Source organism: Strix uralensis, chromosome 26 (assembly GCF_047716275.1).
Source record: "Strix uralensis isolate ZFMK-TIS-50842 chromosome 26, bStrUra1, whole genome shotgun sequence".
NCBI lineage: Eukaryota > Metazoa > Chordata > Aves > Strigiformes > Strigidae > Strix > Strix uralensis.
In genome coordinates, this window is record NC_133997.1 from 6,076,578 (window position 1) to 6,096,244 (window position 19,667).

At 55.7% G+C, this 19,667-nt stretch overlaps 1 protein-coding gene across 1 annotated transcript; it reads right to left on the reverse strand.

The window, feature by feature from the left end:
- Positions 1 to 6,609: 6,609 nt before the first annotated feature.
- On the reverse strand, positions 6,610 to 19,011 carry ADAMTS15 (ADAM metallopeptidase with thrombospondin type 1 motif 15). Its single transcript, XM_074895023.1, has 8 exons — positions 18,039 to 19,011; positions 13,546 to 13,678; positions 12,782 to 12,949; positions 11,860 to 12,143; positions 11,368 to 11,545; positions 11,067 to 11,248; positions 10,184 to 10,359; positions 6,610 to 9,737 (listed from the first exon to the last, which is right to left on the reverse strand). Exons 1-8 carry the CDS (start codon positions 18,960 to 18,962, stop codon positions 8,957 to 8,959), a joined length of 2,826 nt encoding a protein of 941 aa, XP_074751124.1. The 5' UTR covers positions 18,963 to 19,011; the 3' UTR covers positions 6,610 to 8,956.
- Between the last annotated feature and the right edge of the window lie 656 nt (positions 19,012 to 19,667).

Genomic DNA, 19,667 nt, shown 5'->3' on the forward strand with positions numbered 1-19,667 from the left:
CTGGGGAGAGGGTGGGATTCGCCTCTGTTTGTTTCTTCAGAGGCAATATTAAAAAGGAAAAATGTGAAAAGGCGGTGGAAGTTAACCCTTGCTGGAGCCATGTCTCCGCATCACGAAGGAGGCTGGGGGCTCCCAGCAGCGGGGAGGGGAAAGAGGATGAATCAGAAACAGGTTCCCTGGTGCTTTTGGCTTCCCACCAGCAGAAACTATGCAGAAATAAAATGCAAGAGGAATCCCTAGCAGAGAGGAGAGAAAAGCCATGTAGTCTGGTACCCAGGGCAAAGCGAAGGACAGGGTTATTTTTTTCCCACATAAACTCACCCCTCCTAAAAAAACCCCAACCCCCCGATGGCATTTTTAGGAGGGAATCCCAGCCGGATTTGGTGAATAATTTCCAGGCCTGGGCGTGGAGGCGAGGGGCTCTTGCGTGGCACGTGCCGGGGCTGAGCGCCTGGCTGCGTGGGATGCTCAGCATCACCCCAGGGGCCAGAGAGCCCCTGCACCATCCCCTGGGGCGGCTCAGAAGAAATCATTTGGATGCCCATCACTTTGTACCAACTCATTGGCTTTGTGACAGAGCTAATTTTGTGCCTTTTATTCTGTTTTTCTTTGCTAAAAGGAAAGAAAAACATTGACTCCCCCACGCACACACGCGACGCGCTAATTACAGCAGACTTTTCTTTTTCGGGTCCCAATAGGAAATGTCAGCTGCAACCAGAAAACTGCCTCGGCTGAGGGCTTCCAGCAACCCTTCAGCTGCATTAGAAATAAAATCCCTAAAGCTTTTCTATTTGCATCTGCATTGGGGGTGGGAGGGAGGGTTGGAGGGAGGAAGGAAGGAAGGAAGGAAGGAAGGAAGGAAGGAAGGAAGGAAGGAAGGAAGGAAGGAAGGAAGGAAGGAAGGAAGGAAGGAAGGAAGGAAGGAAGGAAGGAAGGAAGGAAGGAAGGAAGGAAGGAAGGAAGGAAGGAAGGAAGGAAGGAAGGAAGGAAGGAATTATACCAAATCATTTATACTGGAGATGGACTTTTCTTTAAATAAAGAGCAGCTTAAATGCTTTAAAATTATGTGCTTCACATTTTCTTCAAGACGTCAGATCCTTGCTGTTGAGGCGATGATGCTAAGGACTGGAAGGAAGATACCTGTTGTCTTTTTTCACTTCCCTTTCTCCTCCTCAAAAGCAGAAACAAAGAAGTTTAAAGGGGATTGAGCCAAAGATTTCCTTTTCAAAAAGACACACATTTCAAACAGTTTTATACAACCACACTGCGAACACATAAAAGTGATTTTCCTTTCCTCCCCATCACCTTTTGGCAGCCACGTTTTACCTGCCCCTCTGGGGATGGTGTAGCACAGCAGGCACCACTCACGGAAGGTCTCTGGCTGCTCTGCGATGCTCCAGGGATGTGGAGAAGCCAAAAAACCCCAGGATTCAGGTGGGATAACAGCTGCTTTGCATTAGCATCTCCCTCTTGAGGGTTCCCTTGTTTTTCTTCTTTCTCCTTGTTTCCTTTTCTCTCCACTCACTCCTTTTTCTCCTGCCTTTGGGAGAAAAAAAAACACAGCCCAGGTTCTCCCTGTCTTTCAGTTCTCGTTTTCCTCCGTGTTTGTTTTTGCACATAATATATCCTCACCTCCACAGTAAGTGCTGAAGCCAGGGGGTTAATGGGCAACTTGGGAAAACCATGATCAAGGCCATACCTTGCCGCAGCCATCCTGTGTGACCCCGAGCAAGACCCCTAAACCCAGATCTCACCTCCCCCTAAGTCCTGGAGGCATCTAAAGATGGATGAAGCCGTGGCCTTTAGTCTCTCTAATTTCACTTAACATCTAGCATGGGGATATTGGGTTTTTTCCCCAAACTCCCTGGGATTTTTTAAGATGTCCAGATAGACCAGGCTTAAGTAGACTCAGTCTACTCTTTACTCATCATCTCCCTGCACCTTCCCCTCCATCCCTTGTCCAGATGGCCTTCCCCTACCTCTCATGCCTGTGTTTCTATAGTATATGGGGTCCTTCTGGGCAACATATGTCATCGAGAACACAGAGAGCCCTTAATTATCTCTGTCATGATGATGTGGTCCCTATAGTGACCATAATTTGGGGAACATGTGTTTCTGCTCTCCAGAGCCTGTGCACTGCACTTTGAAAATATTCTGAACAATATAGAGTTGCAGAAAAGGCCAAAGTAGTATATCAGGGGAAAAAAAAAAAAAAAAAAAAAATCATGTTCTGTGACGTGGGGAAAGATATATTTAGGATATTTTCTCAGCTCTGTACACACCAAAGGCTTTGATTCAGCCTCAGTGTAAACTTCCAGCATGTGTGTGAAGTTGCTTTGCTTACAGGCGGTACCGAGCAGGGAGGTGCTGAAGTGCCTGCTCAAAATTAAGAACATGCTTAAGGGCTAAGAAAAATGTGCAGTATTCAAGCACAAATAGCAATTAAGCACCGAAACGTGGCCCTGAGTGCCTCGGTGGCTCAGGGACAGAGTGTATTGCTTAGCCAGCTCTGGCCGTGCCCGATGCTTCGGCCACCTGAAAGTGTCTCAGACGGTCTGTCGAATCCCTGCAGTCTCTACTTTTGATTTTAGAGCAAAAAGCAGCTGTAACTGCAAATAATTACCCTTACGCCCGGATTACGTACACTGTTGTTCCTTCCACGACTCCAAAACATTTTTCCTTGAGGGCTTATATTTCCTGAGCTGTCAATCCAACACCTCTCACCAGCGCTAAATTCATTTACAAGGGGGAGGGGGCGAAGAAATGCTTTAAAAAATAAATAATCAAGCCACATTAAATAACCATTTGGGAGACCATCCACCTCCCAGGCTTGCTTGGCTGAACTTGATATTAATTAGGCTAAACCCAAACGCAGCACCTTCCCCAGGAGTCGGCTGGAAAGTTCTCACCACTCACCCCATGGCTGCAATTTCCAAGGGCTTTACCTAGTTAAGGATTATAATCTTTAACAGCTGCCTGATTTACTCAGCTCATTCCCTCGGAGATGCTGACGCGGTGCTCGGCCGACAAACGCTGTGTCTTTCCTTCTGCCATCACTTCTTCGAGGATTATGCATTTATAGGAGTGAAAGTATGTGACGGAGACCACCAAAAAGATAAAATCATGCTCCTGCCACCAGTCAGGTGGGGGTTTGCTTGTCATAAATCCATGAGCCCTGCTTGCCAGATTAGAGCTGGCCGGACAAGTTTGGCACTGACCACGTTGTATAATTAGAAAAAAAAATATTAACCCCAAACCAGCAGAAATGCTTGTGGGAACGTGTCAGTTTGCTGGCTGGGGAGGACAACGGGGGGATGTTTAGTCTACTGCAAGTAACCAGCGAAGGTTGGCATCACCGGGGGTTGGCATCCCTTCCCAGCTGGTCCCGCAGCGGTGCTGGAGCTCGTCTCCATCGCTCAGCTGCAGAAATGCTGCCTGGGCTTTCTGCGAGTGCCTGACCCGGGCTTAGCATCAATGACACATCCTCAGAGCCGTCGGAGTGGGAAAAAGGCCTTTTCTGCTTGGACAGCAGGTTTTTGCCTGCCAGATTCAGGGAGGACCGGCCGTAGCCAGCACAGTCTGTCCTCTGCGATCGGCTTCAGGGCAGTTATCGCAGCCGTCGGCACCAGGAGAGGCGATGGAGAAAAGCAGGGAGAGGGGCTGGAGTCTCTCATCTCTGCTCCACATCAGCATTTCATTTCACATCCCTGAGCCCAGGTGAACATCCCTGTTGTCCCTGTGCGGCGCAGGGCACAGCCAAGCGCTGTGTTGCCCTTCCCAGTTTATTCCCCCCCCCAGAGAGGTTTTTCTGCAGGACATGTGTTATCAATTAGGTCCATTTGTTCAACCTACGTCTGGTTTTGCTTTTGTTTCCTGGCAAACCATAATAATAATAGTAATAATAATCATCATAATAGAAATACTAATAACAAGGCAACATCTCACCCTCAGGGATTGGACCCGCAGACATGTTGAAGCACCCTGCAGCAGAAAGACAGATGAGGCAGGAGCGCTGCCCTCACCCTCGATCATTTCTCTCCCTGACATTACACTTCAGGTAACCCCCTTTTTTTAAATTTTTTTTCAAGCTTCTTGGGTTTCAGCTTAGGACAAATGAAAACAAGCAGATTTGCAGGAGGTCCCAGATGCAGGATCGAGTTTTAGTTTCATAAAGGCTTTCGGTATGCACTGCCCAAGCCATCTTCGGTCCTTGGGCTCAGCCAGGGATGGGTTTGGAGTGAAGCACGCAGTGGTTTGGCTGGAGCAGCACAGGACCTTCGTTCTCAACCAATCCCCTTGTGTATTAAATCATCTGGGGAGTTTAGCACTTGTTATACACGCTGCCGCAAGAGTTTAAGAGGCTGGAGATCTCAATGTCCCATCATGAACACCAGCCATGCCTTGTGCTACTATGCCACAGGGGTAGATTCAGTTTTCATGCTATTTTTACTGCTTAAAACATAAGAAAAGGTGTATTGGATTGGAGCAGAGGTCTGTCTAATCCAGCACCTTTCTCCAAAGGTGGCCAGAAGTAGATGCCTGGGGACATGCATAAGAAAAGGGTGAAGAAAGTGGATGGGAGGCTAAAACAACCGGGAGAACTGAACACATTTGTTGTAGCAGAGGACTTGAGTCGGTTTTTTTTTTTTTTTTTTTTGGAAAGGGTTTTTTTAGTAGGGTTTCTTTTTGTAGGTTTTCCTTCTTTTACACAAAACCCCACAGCACTCTCCATGTGCCAGAGCCAGGGAACAAGAAAATGAAATGCTACCAGAAGGGCATTTCTGAAATACTCCCTGTGCCTCTCCCAGGGTGTAAATAACTCCTGGGAGCCTGTGGATTTGCCCTTTGCTGGTGAGACATTTGCTGGGAGCTTGATGGGGACTCCTGGGTATGACTCCTTGACCTAAGGAGAAGAGTCTTATGCCCATCAGTCTGCCAACCTGTCCACCACCTGGCTGTTTTTAACCCCATTTGAACCACAGCAAAGCTGAGGTTTCAAAGCTACAGGTTTCCTTCACATTTAGCGGAGCTGGAGGATGCAGGGGAAGATGCATCAGTGTCCCCTGAAAGGAAAAGCAGCCAGCTCAGCCTTTTATTAGATATCAGGGAATCCAAAGAAGACAAATTCACAGTGAAGGGAAGCAAAACACAAAATCTTGCAGTGTCAGAAAATCAGAAAGCCCGACAGCCATCGGTGGCAGCATCTCATGAGGCTGGGAAAAGTTACTCCTTTGCCTTGGACACAGCATATGATGCTCCACATCATTTCTCCTTCACCAGGAGCCTATTCCTGTGGCTTCGGGCTTGATACAGGACATCACCTGTGTCACCCGCCTGGTGCCAGGGGTCAGGTTTGGCTCAGCCCCATTAAGTCACCACCGGTTTTCCTGTGGCAAAGAGCCCTGTGCAAAGAGACCACGGCTTGGCTAAACACCAGAGGGTGTTTCTGGCATCAGCACTCAGTTTCTTCCTTCCTTACCAGGTAAATACTTGGGGGTTGTGTGGTTTTTAGTGTCTCTCTGATTTTTAAGAGCACCTGGTTAAAAGTGTGGCCGTCGCCTGGTGCTGGGAGAGCAAGGCGTTGGTTTTAACTTAGGTTTCTGCTCCTGAACAGATACTCGAGGGGAAAGTTATGGCACAGGGTATTGCACCAGGTGGAAAATCTCCCTCTCTGTTCCTAATAAATCCTTTATTTCCCTGTAGGAGCCAGCAAGGGGGAAGATGCTTGGTCGAGTTTGTTGTGTTTGTTTCTTTATGGTAATGAAAAGGAAAGTGAACTTGCCCTCCAATAAAACACATGAAATTTGCCAAATCATTACAACATAGCGGGGGAAAAAATTGCATTTGCTGGCAGAAATAAAATACCAGGCAATCTGTCCCTGGTGAGAGCTGGTGGGGGTGACATCAGGCATCCCTGAGCTGACGTGTCCCCTTAAAAGGAAGGGGTTTATCTCACCGTTGGCCCCGGTGTTACAGGGGAAGAGGGCTGTGACTCAGGGAGGGCGTGCTGGGAATTGGCAGGAGGAACAGGCGCTGTTTTCCGGGCACCCAGCAGCCCCGCAGCTGCGCTGGGTCAGCTCAGCTGTGAAGCTAACCTCGCTTTTCCTGGACCATCTGAAGGTGATGTGGCTGAGGCTTTGTCCGCATATGGAGAGGATGACTCTGGAATAGCACGTTGGGAAGGGATGGTCCGGGACAATGGTATGTGCAGACACGGTTGTTCCAGGATATGAGAGTGCTCTTCCAGTTTATATTAATCCGTTTAACTCTATAGTGCTGTTATCCTGACAAAAGAGCATCCGGATTTCAGGCTAAAGCAAATCAGCCTCGTGCATTTAACGTCCCAGTGCAAGCGAGCCCTGGGGCTTGCAGGGACTAATCCACCACTGGGCTCCTTCATGGGTTGGGGTTTTTTTTGCCAATAACAAATCTTGTAGCAGAAGCAAGTCAGAATAAACCTCTTAGGCTTCCAAGGTTTGTTGTTTTTTTTTTTCCTTCAATTAATGAGTTGAGGCTTCAACGAGGCCAGGATTGCAGTAAGACAAGAAATACTCTGCAGCAACCAACTAAATGACACGGGCACAATCGCATACCCCGAGGAACCAGGCGTAACTTTAAATACGGTTTTATTTCAGGTTTGCTATTGACGCACAAACAGCAGAGATCGATGTTTAGTATACATGGTATACACAAAGCAGCCAGTACGATCGGCATCTCCGTCCTTTTGCTGCACACTCGGCAAAAGAACCACACACAAGAAATCCCTCCCGCCCCATCCTTCCCCTCCCCATGAACAAGGGTGAGGATTTCTCAGTGGCTTGGAAACCATCTGTTGGATGGCAAGACACCAAAGGGCAGCTCCTCAGAACTCTGTCCCCAGATGAAAGCACGGCAGGCTTGGCTATGCAGGAAAACCCTCCAAAAATGGATGATCTGTTCATGGGAATGGAGACATGGAAGGGATTTCCTAGAACATTAAATCCCATCCCCTGCCGTGCAGAGCAACCACAACATCTGCTCCTGGCTCTATCGAGCAGTGTGGAGACCCAAAATATTGTTGTGTTCAAAAAGGCATTACATAAATCCAGGGGAGGATGGGTCTGCAAACATTGTCACGAGGAGTTTGCTCAGCTGGTGGAAAGGTCCAGCAAGAAAACCCTTGTGCTACCAGGATCCTGTTTCTTGTGATCTTTCTCACCTTGCCCACTGAAGCCCTTTCAGAGCAGATCAAAGGGCACAAGGACTTTCCACACCAGACCTGCACGGGACCGAGCAAGCAAGGTAGGCTCCAAGCCCCTACCTGCTGAGACAGCATCTTCTGCCTACCCATAATCTGTGTGTCCTCCCTATAGTCCCTTTCTGCTGATCCCAGTAATGGCATGGCTCAACCCAGAGACGCTGGCTTGCTCCCAGTCCCAGCTAATTAATTAAGAGGCACCTTCATCAGTGGAAAAGCAAAAAGTGAAATGGTCCCTGATGATTTGATCTGAGCAAGAGATCTAAATGATGCGTTAAATGGTCGTTGGGAAGAGGGCGGTGTGTGAGGTAAGACAGCCTCCAACCACAATGGGCATGATGCTACATAACCATCAGAGGTACAGAATAAACCCTTGCACAAAACCCTGGAGGGGGAAACTGATCGTAGCTGAGGTTCAACACCCCCTTTTTCCCCACACGCCTGAACCCCGCTGGGCCCCTTTCCTCCAAGAAAGCCCAAAACCCAAATTTATCTTCCGCTCTCGTGGCACAAAAGCGATGCTGGGGAAGTCACCCCAGGTCTGCTAGAGTTCAGCTCAGGATAGCTCAGAGAGGCTTAACACAGAGGAAAAATAACCCAACCGGGCCCAAAGGTTGGAGGGCAGAGGGTGGTGGGACATCTGGGCACTGCATACTGGTCCCATTAAACAGCGAGCACCATTTCCAGAGCAGAGTCAAGTACCAGTGACTCACGGGGCTGCATCCGACCCCGTGTGGCACCGCATCGTGGTACTACAGTACAGTTGATTTTTTTTGGAATGACAGCTCAGATCTCAGCTCTGTAGTGATCCCTTTTAGCCCTGAAAAACTTCAGGCGGGCAGTTTACAACCTGCCCTGGACCGGGGGGTAAAGGAGCATCCAGCTACGTGCTGGGTGCTCACACAGCCCCATCCCAAAGCACCATAGGAAAACCTCAGCCAGGTGAGAGAGCCCACTGGGAATAATGCCGTCCCCACTACGCAAGGTTTACATCCATTGCAGGGGAGGAAGGAGGTTAAAAAAATACAGAGTTAAGCACCATAAAAATCTACACTGGTCAGGTCATAAACATGAGGAGAAAACGAAAATAAAGCCACCACCTTCCAACCTGACCCGGGGATGCTGCTGGGGCTCTCCGGACCACCCGGGTTTCCAAATCATCACCAGCAAGCCCTGGATGCATGAGTCCCAGCACCTCGTCACACCGGTGGTTGGACAGTATAATTTGCCGTCGTTGCATTGGTAAATCCTTTTGGTCCCATTTAGCACGAGTGTTGGGGGAGTCCAGGGAGGGGGGAGGTAGGCTTGGCCCTGGGAAAACGAGGGAGGCTTCAACTGTGCAATTTAGGGGGATCTCCCTGCCTGTACTCAGATCCATCCTGGGCAGCCACCCTCCTCGTTTCCATCTGTCCCCACCCCGACTCCCAGCCTCTGCCGGTGGGTTTCCGTGTTGTTCGGCGGCTTCGAGGTAGACGTTCGTTCCCGCTCTGTCTCCGAGCGACCTGGTCGGTAAAAGCCCTCTCTCCTGGGTATGTGGGGTGTGCGTGCTCTGTCCCCACACCCAGGTCCCTTTTTTTTCCCATTTTTTCTTTTTTTTTTTTCCCCCCCTGTTTGCTATGTGCTATGGACATCTCCCCCTCTCCCAACCCCTGGCTGCTGCTTGACCGCATCCAGCCAGAGGAACACCATGGCCTTCCTCACAGACACCCCTTGACCTGCTCAGCACGGCCTCAAGGTGCAAAAATCCAGCTCCTGTGGCTTCCTCCGAAAATTGCAACTCTCCCGGGGCAGCAGACGCCCAGTTGGGACCGAGCACTTCAACGCCCGTCTCTTGAAACCCCGACCGCAGCTCTTGGAGCAGGGAGACCAAGGTCCAGCTTCCCACGCCGGGCAGGGCTCCCCGCACAGCCGGACATCAGCTGGTCGCTGTGCCGCGTCACACTCGGCGGCCGGTTGGCCGTAGGAATCGCGACAAGCCACCGAGCGCTTCTGCAACCCATCACCGCAGGTGACAGAGCAAGCCTCCCAGCCGCCCGCCGCCCACTTGTAGGAGGGACGTTTGTAGCTCGGTCTCCCACCGTCCAAGCGGTTGGACAGGCTGAGGACGCTGTTGTTGAGGTCTGGGGGGGTCTTGCCCTCCTTCTTGTAGGAGGACTTGTCCTCCTTGCTCTCTTTGGGGAGGTAGAAGGAATAGCGTACCCGAGGAGGGGTCATCTTCCCCACAGAGAGCACTTCCAAAGTCAGGGGTTCCTGGATGGGCTTGAAGGCTTGGAGGCTCTCGACGGCGGTGCCAGTGCCGCTGTACCGCAGGACGCTGCCCTTCACCATCAGGTCCCTCTCCACGGCCGAGACGATGAAGTGGCCGTTCAGCAGGTACTTGCCCTGCCCGTTCTTCAGCGCCAGGTAGTTGTCGTCACTGATCAGCCCTTTGTAGCCCCGTTGTCTGATGTCGATGTTGGAGGCACCCGCGGGGATGACCACCACGAAGTTGTAGCCATGCCTGGAAGAGAAGAGCAGGCAGGGCAGGCCATCAGGCAGGGGGACATCCCGCTACGACATGCCCTCAGCCCAAAGCTCTGCAGCTACAGCCCTGAAATCTTCCCACCACTACAGTTATCTCGTCCTTCCCATGAAGATCATTCTGAATCTCCTCCCTACACTGAGTTTCATCTAGGATGAGGTCACCCAGATACGGGAAGATGCTTCAGCTCCTCTGGCTCTACAGTACAGATGTACCAGAGATAACTCCACCAGCAGAAGCCGATAGCACATTAAATGTGTCCTGGTTCTCCTTCAGCGCTAGCCCAGGTCTCCACGCAGCGATGTACAGTAGCACCAGGAGAGTTTGCTCGGGTTGGACTTAGCCCCCGTTACCACCTCCACCACCTTCCTACATCCACCCCATAAAGCAGAGCTGGGAGAGGGGGAAGCTCATGTAACACTTACATGGGTTTGGTGAACAAGCCCGAGACCTTCTTGCAGCTCTTGTTGTCTCCTCCGCACACGCTACATTTGTCAAACTTCTTCTTGGAGCCCAGCTTCCCGTCGCAGCCCGCTTTGATGCATTTACCCTGGACGCAGACTGAGGTGGAGTCTGGGGAGCAAGGGGTGCCATCCACAACCTGCACGAGGGCGAGCAAAACAAGGCCACTGCATTTCCCTCTGCCACCCCACACCTCCCCGCCAGCTGTGGCCATCCAACCCGGGGCTACCCAAATCCAGCAGATGAGTCCTGAAGAGATGCTATCTGGCGCCATGTCACCCTTTGCTCATGCTCTGCTTTTCAGTCAGGCTTTTTAGGGTCTCTGAGAAGAGCTATATGGGGCTATATCCCTTTTCTTCTCCATCTACATAATTTTCTGCCCTTTCTGTTGCATCAGCGCAAAGGGAACAGGCTGCACTGGGGACACAGCTAACACCACCCCACTTGGTCCCGCGTCTGGCCACCTGCCCCGTCAGGCACATACATCCCTTATCCTTTATTATCCTTTATTTCAGGACTATGGGCATGTCCCAGAGGCACCTTTACAAACCCAGAAGACAGAATCACACAGAATTACAGAATCATCAAGGCTGGAAAAGACCTTGAAGATCATCTAGTCCAACCATTAACCTAACATTGACAGTTCTCGCCCTCCATGGACCAACTCCAGCCCTGAAATAAATAAGCGGACACGTACAGGCTGTTCCATACCAGCCTGGTAAATTCCTCTCCTCTACAACCTCATCTAATACCATCTGCCCACCAGACAAGGAAAAATCTTTAATTTCCAGGCACACTGGAGTCATCCTCCAACCCAGATGCTGACCCTGGGGGTCTCTCACCAACCTTGGGTGCCAGCACGTAGAAGTAGCCGGTGCCGTTAGCCCGGCAGATGAGCTTGCATTTATCCCGGGGCGAGACACCGGAGTATTTGGGGACCCAGGAGACAGAGGCAGTGAGGCGGTTAGTGCTGTGGCTGTAGCCGTTGAAAGCCTCACACTGCTCCTCGCGGAAGCTTTTCCCTGGCACTGGAAAAAACAGAGATGTGCATGGGATTGGGGACCAGCCCAGACCTCCAGCTCCAGTTTTATGGTTTTGTTATAGGTCATGCCCAGAAACACAAGTGAGCTGAGCTCCAGCCCCTTACCTGCTGCAGAGCAGGGCTCCAGGTTGCAGGAGCGGTACTTGACACGGATGCCCTCACAGTAGGAGCCCCCGTTGGCAGGCACTGGGTCGGTGCACTCCCGCCTGGCCAGCTGCACCCCGCCGCCACATGTCCGCGAGCACTGCCCATAGGGCGCCCACTTCGCCCAGCCGCCGTCCACCTGCAGGGATGCAGGGGGATGAGGTGCTGCATCCCCTTTGTCACCAGCTCCATCCCGAGCCGGGGCTCTCCAGTCTCGGAACCATCCATTTGCAAGCAAAAAAATCTGCTGACTGCTCCCAGACTTGCTGGATGGAGCGGAGCAGCAGCACCCCTCCTTGAGAAATACGCGATACCCAAGGGACCTCCATCTCTTTTCACATCAGCGTCCCCCCCGCCGGATCCCCAACACCAGGAGGCAGGGGATTGCTCAGCCAGCAAAAACTCAGGATGATGCCGTGGGATGTTTTTGGGACTCACGGCGCAGGTACTCACCCTGTACTTACTGATGTTGTGCCTCTCAACGCAGGCACCCTTCAGGCAGAATCTCCCCTCGCCGCAGCCGGTGCCGTCAGCCCAGGGGAAGTGACGGGTCTGGCAGACGATCTGCCCACGCGCCTTGCCTGTGCACCAGAGCTTGGCGCAATACTGCATGTACGGGCAGGGCTTGGAGCCCACGCCAAAGGCCAGCTCGCACTGCTGGTTCAGGCTGTAGCTCGTCCCCGGCAAGTCTTCGGGCAGTGGGATGGGTTTGGCAGGCTGGTCCAGCAAACAGTCTCCTGTGAGAGTGGGGATCTACTGGGTCCTCGGGGGATTGGATGGAGCAGTGTGGGGAGGGAAAGCATCGCTGCGGGGAGGTGAGGATGGCTGCCGATAATTTGGCCAAAGCTACCCCAGGCATAGGCCACCAGTGGGGCCAGATACCCTTGAGCTCAGCTGCACCCCAGACCTGAGTGACCTCATCACAGAATCTCAGAATTTTCAAGGCTGGAAAAGACCTTGAAGATCATCCAGTCCAACCATGAACCTCACACTGAACATTCTCAACTCTACCAGATCCCTCAGCGCTGGGTCAACCCGACTCTTCAACCCCTCCAAGGATGGGGACTCCCCCCCTGCCCTGGGCAGCCCATTCCAATGCCCATCAACCCCTTCTGGAAAGAAATACTTCCTAAGAGCCAGTCTGACCCTGCCCTGGTGCTTGGTGATGCTGGGTAGAGCCGTGCTCTACTAGAGGCAGCCATCACCTCCGGGGACAGCACCAAACTCCTCATTTCCTCCTTACTTTGTTGGCAGAAGGGGGAGAAGAGTTGCTCTACAGCCCATCAGCCTCTCCCAGCAACCAGCCCCAGGGATGGATCCTGCTCCTATGGGGTGGGGACACAGGTAAGAGGGCGAGGGGCACGGGAGGGCTCACCATGGCCGCTGTCGAGGAAGTCGGTGATGATGGCAGCACTGCAGGCTGACCAGGGGTTGGCACGGTCGATCTGGATGAGGGTGGGGGACATCATGTGGTTGGTCTTCAGCCGGCCGAAGACCTCCTCACAGGCCTTCACGTTGTCATGGGGCATGTTGAAGACGTGGCCTGGGGGGGGGGGGTGGATAAGAGGGGGCAGCATGAATAACCCTGCTTGGCACACAGAGTCGAGCCCCCTGCAGCTTCTTGAAATGGGGGAAACTGAGGCACGGAGTGGGGAAGACCCTTGCAAGGATTGCAGTGGGTGTGGACAGCCCAGGAGACACCTGGGGAAGGACGATGCTTGTATGCAGGAGCTCGCAGGAATGAGACAGGCGAGCCACCCCACTGGCAGCATCGCTGAGCCAGCGAGCTTCCCAGACTCTGTCCCGGCTGCTTCGTGCACATGGAATGCACACGGGAAAGGAAGGACGAGGGAAATTGCAAAGAGAAGGAGACTTCAGCGCTCACCCCCCTCCCTCTTCCTCCTCCTGCAAGTGTCTCCGGAGGTAGGTGTGCCCTCCGCCTGTTATTTCAGCACTCCCGAATCCTGGAAACCGAGGTAGCAACCACAACAGCAAAGCCTTTTGCCTCATGCCCCAAGGTGGAATTTCCCCATCACCAGATACCGGTTATTGTCTGATCTTCCGGAGGCTGAAATTATTTTGAACCTCGCCAGCTCCTGGCATTCCTCCCAAGAGGAAGAGGAGAGCGGGGAGCCTTACCCAGCTCATGGGCGGTGGTGAAAGCCGAGGGCAGCCCGTCGTCCTCGATGACGGAGCAGCTGCGCTTGGGGTCGCACATGGTGCCCACGTCCGCCATCCCCAGCGTGTCGCAGGTGGTGGCACCGCACAGGTCCTGCCAGGCATGGAGGCAAAGGGTCAGTCTTGAGGCCAGCGCAGGCATCCCGGTCCCCCATCCCCACCCCATCCCTGGTACCCCATGGGGAGCTGATGGCAGGTGGGGGGCAGCCCAAAGGGATGGGGACCACACCAGCCACAGCCTGGTGAGGAAAGGAAACCTCACCCTGACCCAGGCCAGGCTGTGATTATGTGTTTGCATTTAACCCTGGCACTGAGGATGCTTTTTGTGTGTAGCATTCTCCCGTGCCTTCAGCGACAGCTTTTCCCACCCGAACGGCTCCTCCGGACAGGGTGGAGCCAGTTTCGGCACGGAGGAGTCAGCCTGGCTCCCTTGTCCAGCAGAAACTCAAGGATCAGACCCAGGTGGGTGGATGAGAAGACACCTGGCCTTGGGCTCACAGCTGACCCGTTTCTCAACCTCATTTCTCAACCTCTTCCTAGGAATAAGAAGCCTCTGGGCCGGGTCCAGAGGTGCCTGAGGCTGGGGGATGTGCTCCTGTCTCTCCAAGGCACTTTGCAGCCATCCCTCGAGGAGCAGCCAAGCCCAATGGATTGAAGGAGGAACCAGCCCAGCTCTCCACCCCCAGCACAAGCACTGCTGGACCCCACGTAGATGCAGCTGGGACAGAGGACAGGAAAGGTCCCGTTGTAGGTGGATCTACCCTTCTTCAGGATCCAAAGGTGCTCATGCAAATAAAAAGTCCCTGTTTGAAGAGGCACCGCTGAGGCAGCTCAGCAATAGCTTTGTCCTCGGATGCCCCCTTCCTCTGCTGGGGTCTGTCGGTGCCTTGGGAGGGCTGGAGCATCGTCCCCATCCCTCGGTGCTGTCCCAGCCGGGCTGGGAGCTGCAGGGGAGGCCACGTGGGGGGCAGGGAGCTGCTTTCCACATGAAAAGAAAACGTAAGGGACTCGCCGGGCGCTCCCATGCTATAAATAAACGTGATTCATGCTCAGCGCTCGCCCAGCCAAAGCGCCTGGGTTGCTCGAAATCTCGCATGAGCGGCTCTGCCAACATTTCCAGCGAGGTTTCCAAGCTGAAGGCATTCCCGCGCAGGCAGGTTCAGCCGTGGGTAAATAACAGTCCCGACGACTCCAGAGAGCCCCGGCCAGGGCTGAGATGGCTTTAACAGGAGACCTGTGGCTACGAAGTCTGGAGGCACAGACAAGACCGTGATCTGTGGAGAGGCGAGGCGGAGAAACGCTTGGGTCTATCGCGGCCGGTGGAAAACCCCATCGTGCAGCCAGGTTCAGCTCTCTGCTCTGCCACAGTTTTCCTTGTCGACTGGGACCCCGCTGCACCCCTGATCCCACCGCACATCGATGCTGGCAGGGACAAGCATCCCCGGTGGCAGCGCCACCACCGGCGAGCACGCGGTGACTAAATGGGGCTGGCAAGCCCCAGCACAGGGTCCCCTGTCCCAAAATGCCACCAAGAGCCAGTGCCATCACCATGCTGAGCTAGTCCAGCTTGCCCAAGCCCCCCTGCCCGTGCTCTCCAGCGCTGGGGGTTTGGGGGGGTGAAGGTGGGGCGCAGGGGTGGGATGACACAACCTCACGGGGAAGAGGCAGCCACTGGCGGCTCCCCACTCGCTGCTCTTTGAAGAGTTGCCGTTTCCTCGCTGGCGCGGCGAGCTTTTGGCTCCCAGCCCAACACCTGCACTGACACACTGACCCACTTCTCGCTCTGAACCTCGCCTGACGGCTGCAGGGAACATGGATGAGCAGCTCTTCATGGGGTTTTCCCTAACACACCCCCCCCCAGCCTCCGAGGGGCAGCCCACTTTGAAAGGCTGGGCAGCATCTCTGGGCTCTAACCCCAAACACCTCCTCCAGCCTTGCCGGGGGTCCAGCCTGCTCAGGAGGGGAGGCAATGCAAGGGTGGAGCTTCAGAGGGGAGGAGAGAGAAATAAAAGAGGTTTAAGGTGGGAAAGCGGCAGGCGAAGGGCCAGCTCTGCATTTGCACGTCACCGATCTCCCCCTCTGACAGCCCAAATACAGGGGGGTGCCCAGTGCCCCAAGGGGCTGCAAGCAACCCGCTGGATGCCCCATCAGGGCTCTCCTGCCAGCCTGACCTTCATCTGTGGGCACTCCCAAGGTTTTTCTTCATCCCCTTGCGAACTTCTTGAGATGTTCTGCAGCTCAGTTGGAGGGGGATCCTTATCACTAGCGCGTTCATTCACCTACTCAGAGACCGGGTTGTAAGTGCTCTCCCTACCACGGAGGCTTCCCACATCTGTCCAAAGCAACCCCGAAAATGTGAATTTTATGAGTTTCCAAATTCCCCCGCAGCCTCTGCTGCATGCTAGGCTCCAGCCAGATGTTCCTTGGTGCAACGTCCCTTCAGTTTTACAGCAGGCCAAAGATGTTCAGCAAACCTTTGCTGGTGGGAAGGTTCGGGATGGGCGGGAAGCACGGCCGAGCCCATTGCCGTGGCGTGTGATGCTGTTTCCAAGAGGCAGGAGCGTAGCTGAAGGCTCCAACAAGCACCGGCTCAGGTAGGAAGGTGAAGATCTGCACCCACCGGCTGAGCAGGACCCAGCTCCCCAAAGGCAAATCCACAGTCTGGCACGACCGACATCGGGAGGGAGCAAAGCCGAGCGGGAGAGGACAGCCCCATTCATCAGCAACTCGTTGACATAACTGGAAACTGCCTATCAACCGGGCTGGAGATGAAAATTAAGTCGGGGGTTTATGTAACAGCTTTTTGGCAGGGAGATAAGCTTCGGGGTGTCGGGGGACCACAGATGGATGCACTCAAGGAAGGCAGATGTCTCCTCGATGCTGTGCCTTTGCACCGAAGCTTGCCTTGGGATTTCAGGAATGGGTGGTTTAGCAATGTGCAAAAAATGCAGCCCGGCCGTGATCCGCAGCTTTCAAATCGCTGGGACCGAATCCATCCCACGTGCGGCTCCAGTGACCTCACTGGGTTTCCACCAGAGATGGAGCTGGCTCATCCCCGCAGGGGTGTCACCAGGCGTCCCCCTCTCCGCAGCCGTAGCAGGCAGGACCTGCTCCAGCAGGTTGGGGTTCAGCCCTGCCTGTGCTCCGGCAGGATTTACAGCCGGCCGGAGGACACGGCCCCCTGCCCGGGGCTGGGGAGGGGACAAGGAGGATGGGTGGGATGAGGTCTCACACGTCCTGCACAGCATCGTTCCTGCTCCGGGCCATCGTCAGCCTGCGCTGACCCCAGGTTGGGGGCAGCTGAAGGGAACTGGATGCTTTATCCTTCCCACCCACGAGTGCCTGACCTGGAAAGATGTTTTGGGAATGGTGTCCCTGCTGTTGAGGGGAGTTCCTGACCTGTCCTTAATCCCAGAACGTCTGCGCAGGGATGGGGGAGGGAGAGAACGCAAGTTGCTCTTGCTGGCAAAGCCTGCTGCTGCCAGGGTAAGACGTGACCATCCCCTTCCAACCGGGCTCATCCTTCTCCCCTCCCATCAGCAATCTGGGGGTGCAGGGCTGTAACACCCCAGCCAGGCACCACACCGACATCAACGCTGAGATGGGACCACAGGGAAGAGGAGAAGCGTTTGGGGGGAGGCTCTGGGAGCGGTGTCACCGCTTCAGTGTCACCCAGTTTATCGAGGTGCGGGATGGAGAGCTCATCCCGGCCCAGCAATCACCCCCCACCCCACGCGGAGCCCTTGCCAAAGGTGAGAAAAAGCAGCTCGGCAAAGCCCCTCTCCCACTGCAGGGATGCAGCCAGCCCACGGCAGCGGTGGGGGGGACTCTCGCCTCTCCCCCCACCCCAAAAATTGCTGCCAGCGCTGGCTGCATCTCCAGTGCTTTTCTTCCAGCCCTGAACTGGGTCCACGCAGAGCAGCCAGCATGGAGGAGAGGTCCAGGTTCTCAGGAGGACCCCGCGCATGAGTCAGAGGAAGTGGAGAGAGGTGTTTTTTTTTCTTGGCAGGTGGCACGGCAAGCTCTTCCCAGCCCGGGAGGGGGAAGCGAGGCCACGCTCCTCCTCTTCTGGGCTCGGACCCGGCGTTTCAGGGTGGTGGCCACTGCTGCCAGGAGGCAGGGGATGGAGCGGCGGGTTTCTGCCCGTGGGGACAACCTGCCCTTTACACACCTCCTGGCCTCACTCACCCCCTGGCAGGGCTTTCTCCAGGCTGCTGGCCAAAACCCGCCCCGAGGAGAGCAAGGGCTGGCTCAAGAGGGCTCGCTCCACACCTCCGCTCCCCCCGCCCCGGCTTCTGAGCGTGGAGGGTCCCTCGGGAAAGGGGGATCAGCCACAAGCACAACCTCCTCCAGCGTGCACCAGAGGTGGGGCACAGGTGGCAGGAGGCCTTAGCGCAGTGCAGGGCTCCTTGAAATAGGGGACAGCCCCTCCAGGTCATCCCCCCAGCACCCACCTGCTTGGTGAAGAGGATGGCGGTGTCCCAGTACTCGGGGTGCTTGTCGCTGACCTTGTTCCACTTCTTCTGCCAGGCGCAGAAGTTGCGGAGGGTGAGGGCGGCGTTGCCGGTGACCTTGGGCCCCTTGTCGTCCTGCCCGATGAGGAGGAACTTGACCACAGAGATCTGGATGGGGTTACGGATGCTGGGGTGCTTGTAGAGGCGGGCGGCCGTGGCCATCAGGGTCAGCAGGTAGTGCTGGAGGTCATCCCCGTGGAACTTCACCATCGACTCGTCGGCCACCACCAAGGTCTCCACGTAACGGGGGACCGAGGCAAAACGCTTGGCCCGACCCCCTTTCCCCCCACCTCCACGCCCCCGGTACTTGTCCAGCGCCTGCAGCACCCCGGGGGTGAGCCCGGAGCCCACGGCGCAGCGGGATGCTCCGGCCCCGACGGGGCGGCCGGGGCTGCGGCGCTGCAGGCGGTGGGCTCCCCCGGCCGCCCCCCCCGCCAGCGGGCTGATGAGATATTCGGCTCCACGGTAGCCGAAAGCCCCCCGGAGCCCCCCGCAAAGGCTGAGGGCGGCGAAAGACTCCCGGTCGGCGTTGACATCCCCCGAATAAAAGCAATGGCGGAGGCCGGGGAGGGGGCGGGCGGCGCCGGGCGCGACCCCCAGGTAGTGGGCGGCGAAGGCGGGCGCGATGAAGTGGGCGTCGGGGGAGAGGTGGAGGTAGAAATCCTCCCCGAAAGCCGAGAGCTGGAAAACCACCGCTTGCCCTCCCCGGGGGGGTTCGGCGGGCCCCCGCCTGAAGTAAGACCGCCCGTTGATGTCGGGGTCCAGGCGGAGGGGGGTGACCACCTCGGTGTCCGCCGGGGGCCCCCCCGAGGGCAGGCTCAGCCCCGGGGCGCCCAGCAGCAGCAGCGGCAGCAGCGGCAGCATCGTCCCGGGGGGGTCACGCCGGCGGCATCGGGGTTTGGGGGAGGCGGGGGGGGGGGGGGGGGGGGAGAAAGCAGGACCCGGCCCCCCCCTTCCTCCCTCCTCCTCCTCCTCCTCCTCTTCCCAAACTCGGCGGAGGCTGGAGGGGAGCGGAGCGGCCGTGCGAGCCGCCTGCCCCGCCGCTACCTGCCTTGTGGGGCGCATCGGGTTTATATACGGCAGAACTGGGGGCGGAGGGGGGGGGATGAAGGGGGGGAACGGGGCGCGGCTTGGCCCCGCCGCAGCCACTCCGGTGCTGGGGGCCGGGAGCGGCGGAGCGGAGCGGGGCCGGGAGAACCGCGCTCCGCCCGGAGGCTGCCGGGCGGGATGGGGTGGGATGGGGGGGACACCCCCGCTTCACTTGTATTCTTGCAGCGGGGAGGGGGGACCCTGCAGCGCCCCCCAGGGCTGCTCCCGGCTGCCGCGCTCCCTCCTGCCCGTGCCGGGTCCTGCCCGAAGCGAAGGGGAGGGGTGAAGCTCGGGGTGGCTCGGGGTGGGGGGGGTAGGGGGGGTGTGAAGTGAAGGTGAAAGGTCCTTTGCTCCGCGCTGTTACTTGGGAGAGTTCAGCAAAGAGGGGGGACCTGCTTTTTGGCAGCTGGGGGGTTATTTCTGACTTCCTCGGGGGGATGTTAATGTTTTTCACAGGTGAAGTCTAACAGCGGGCTGTGT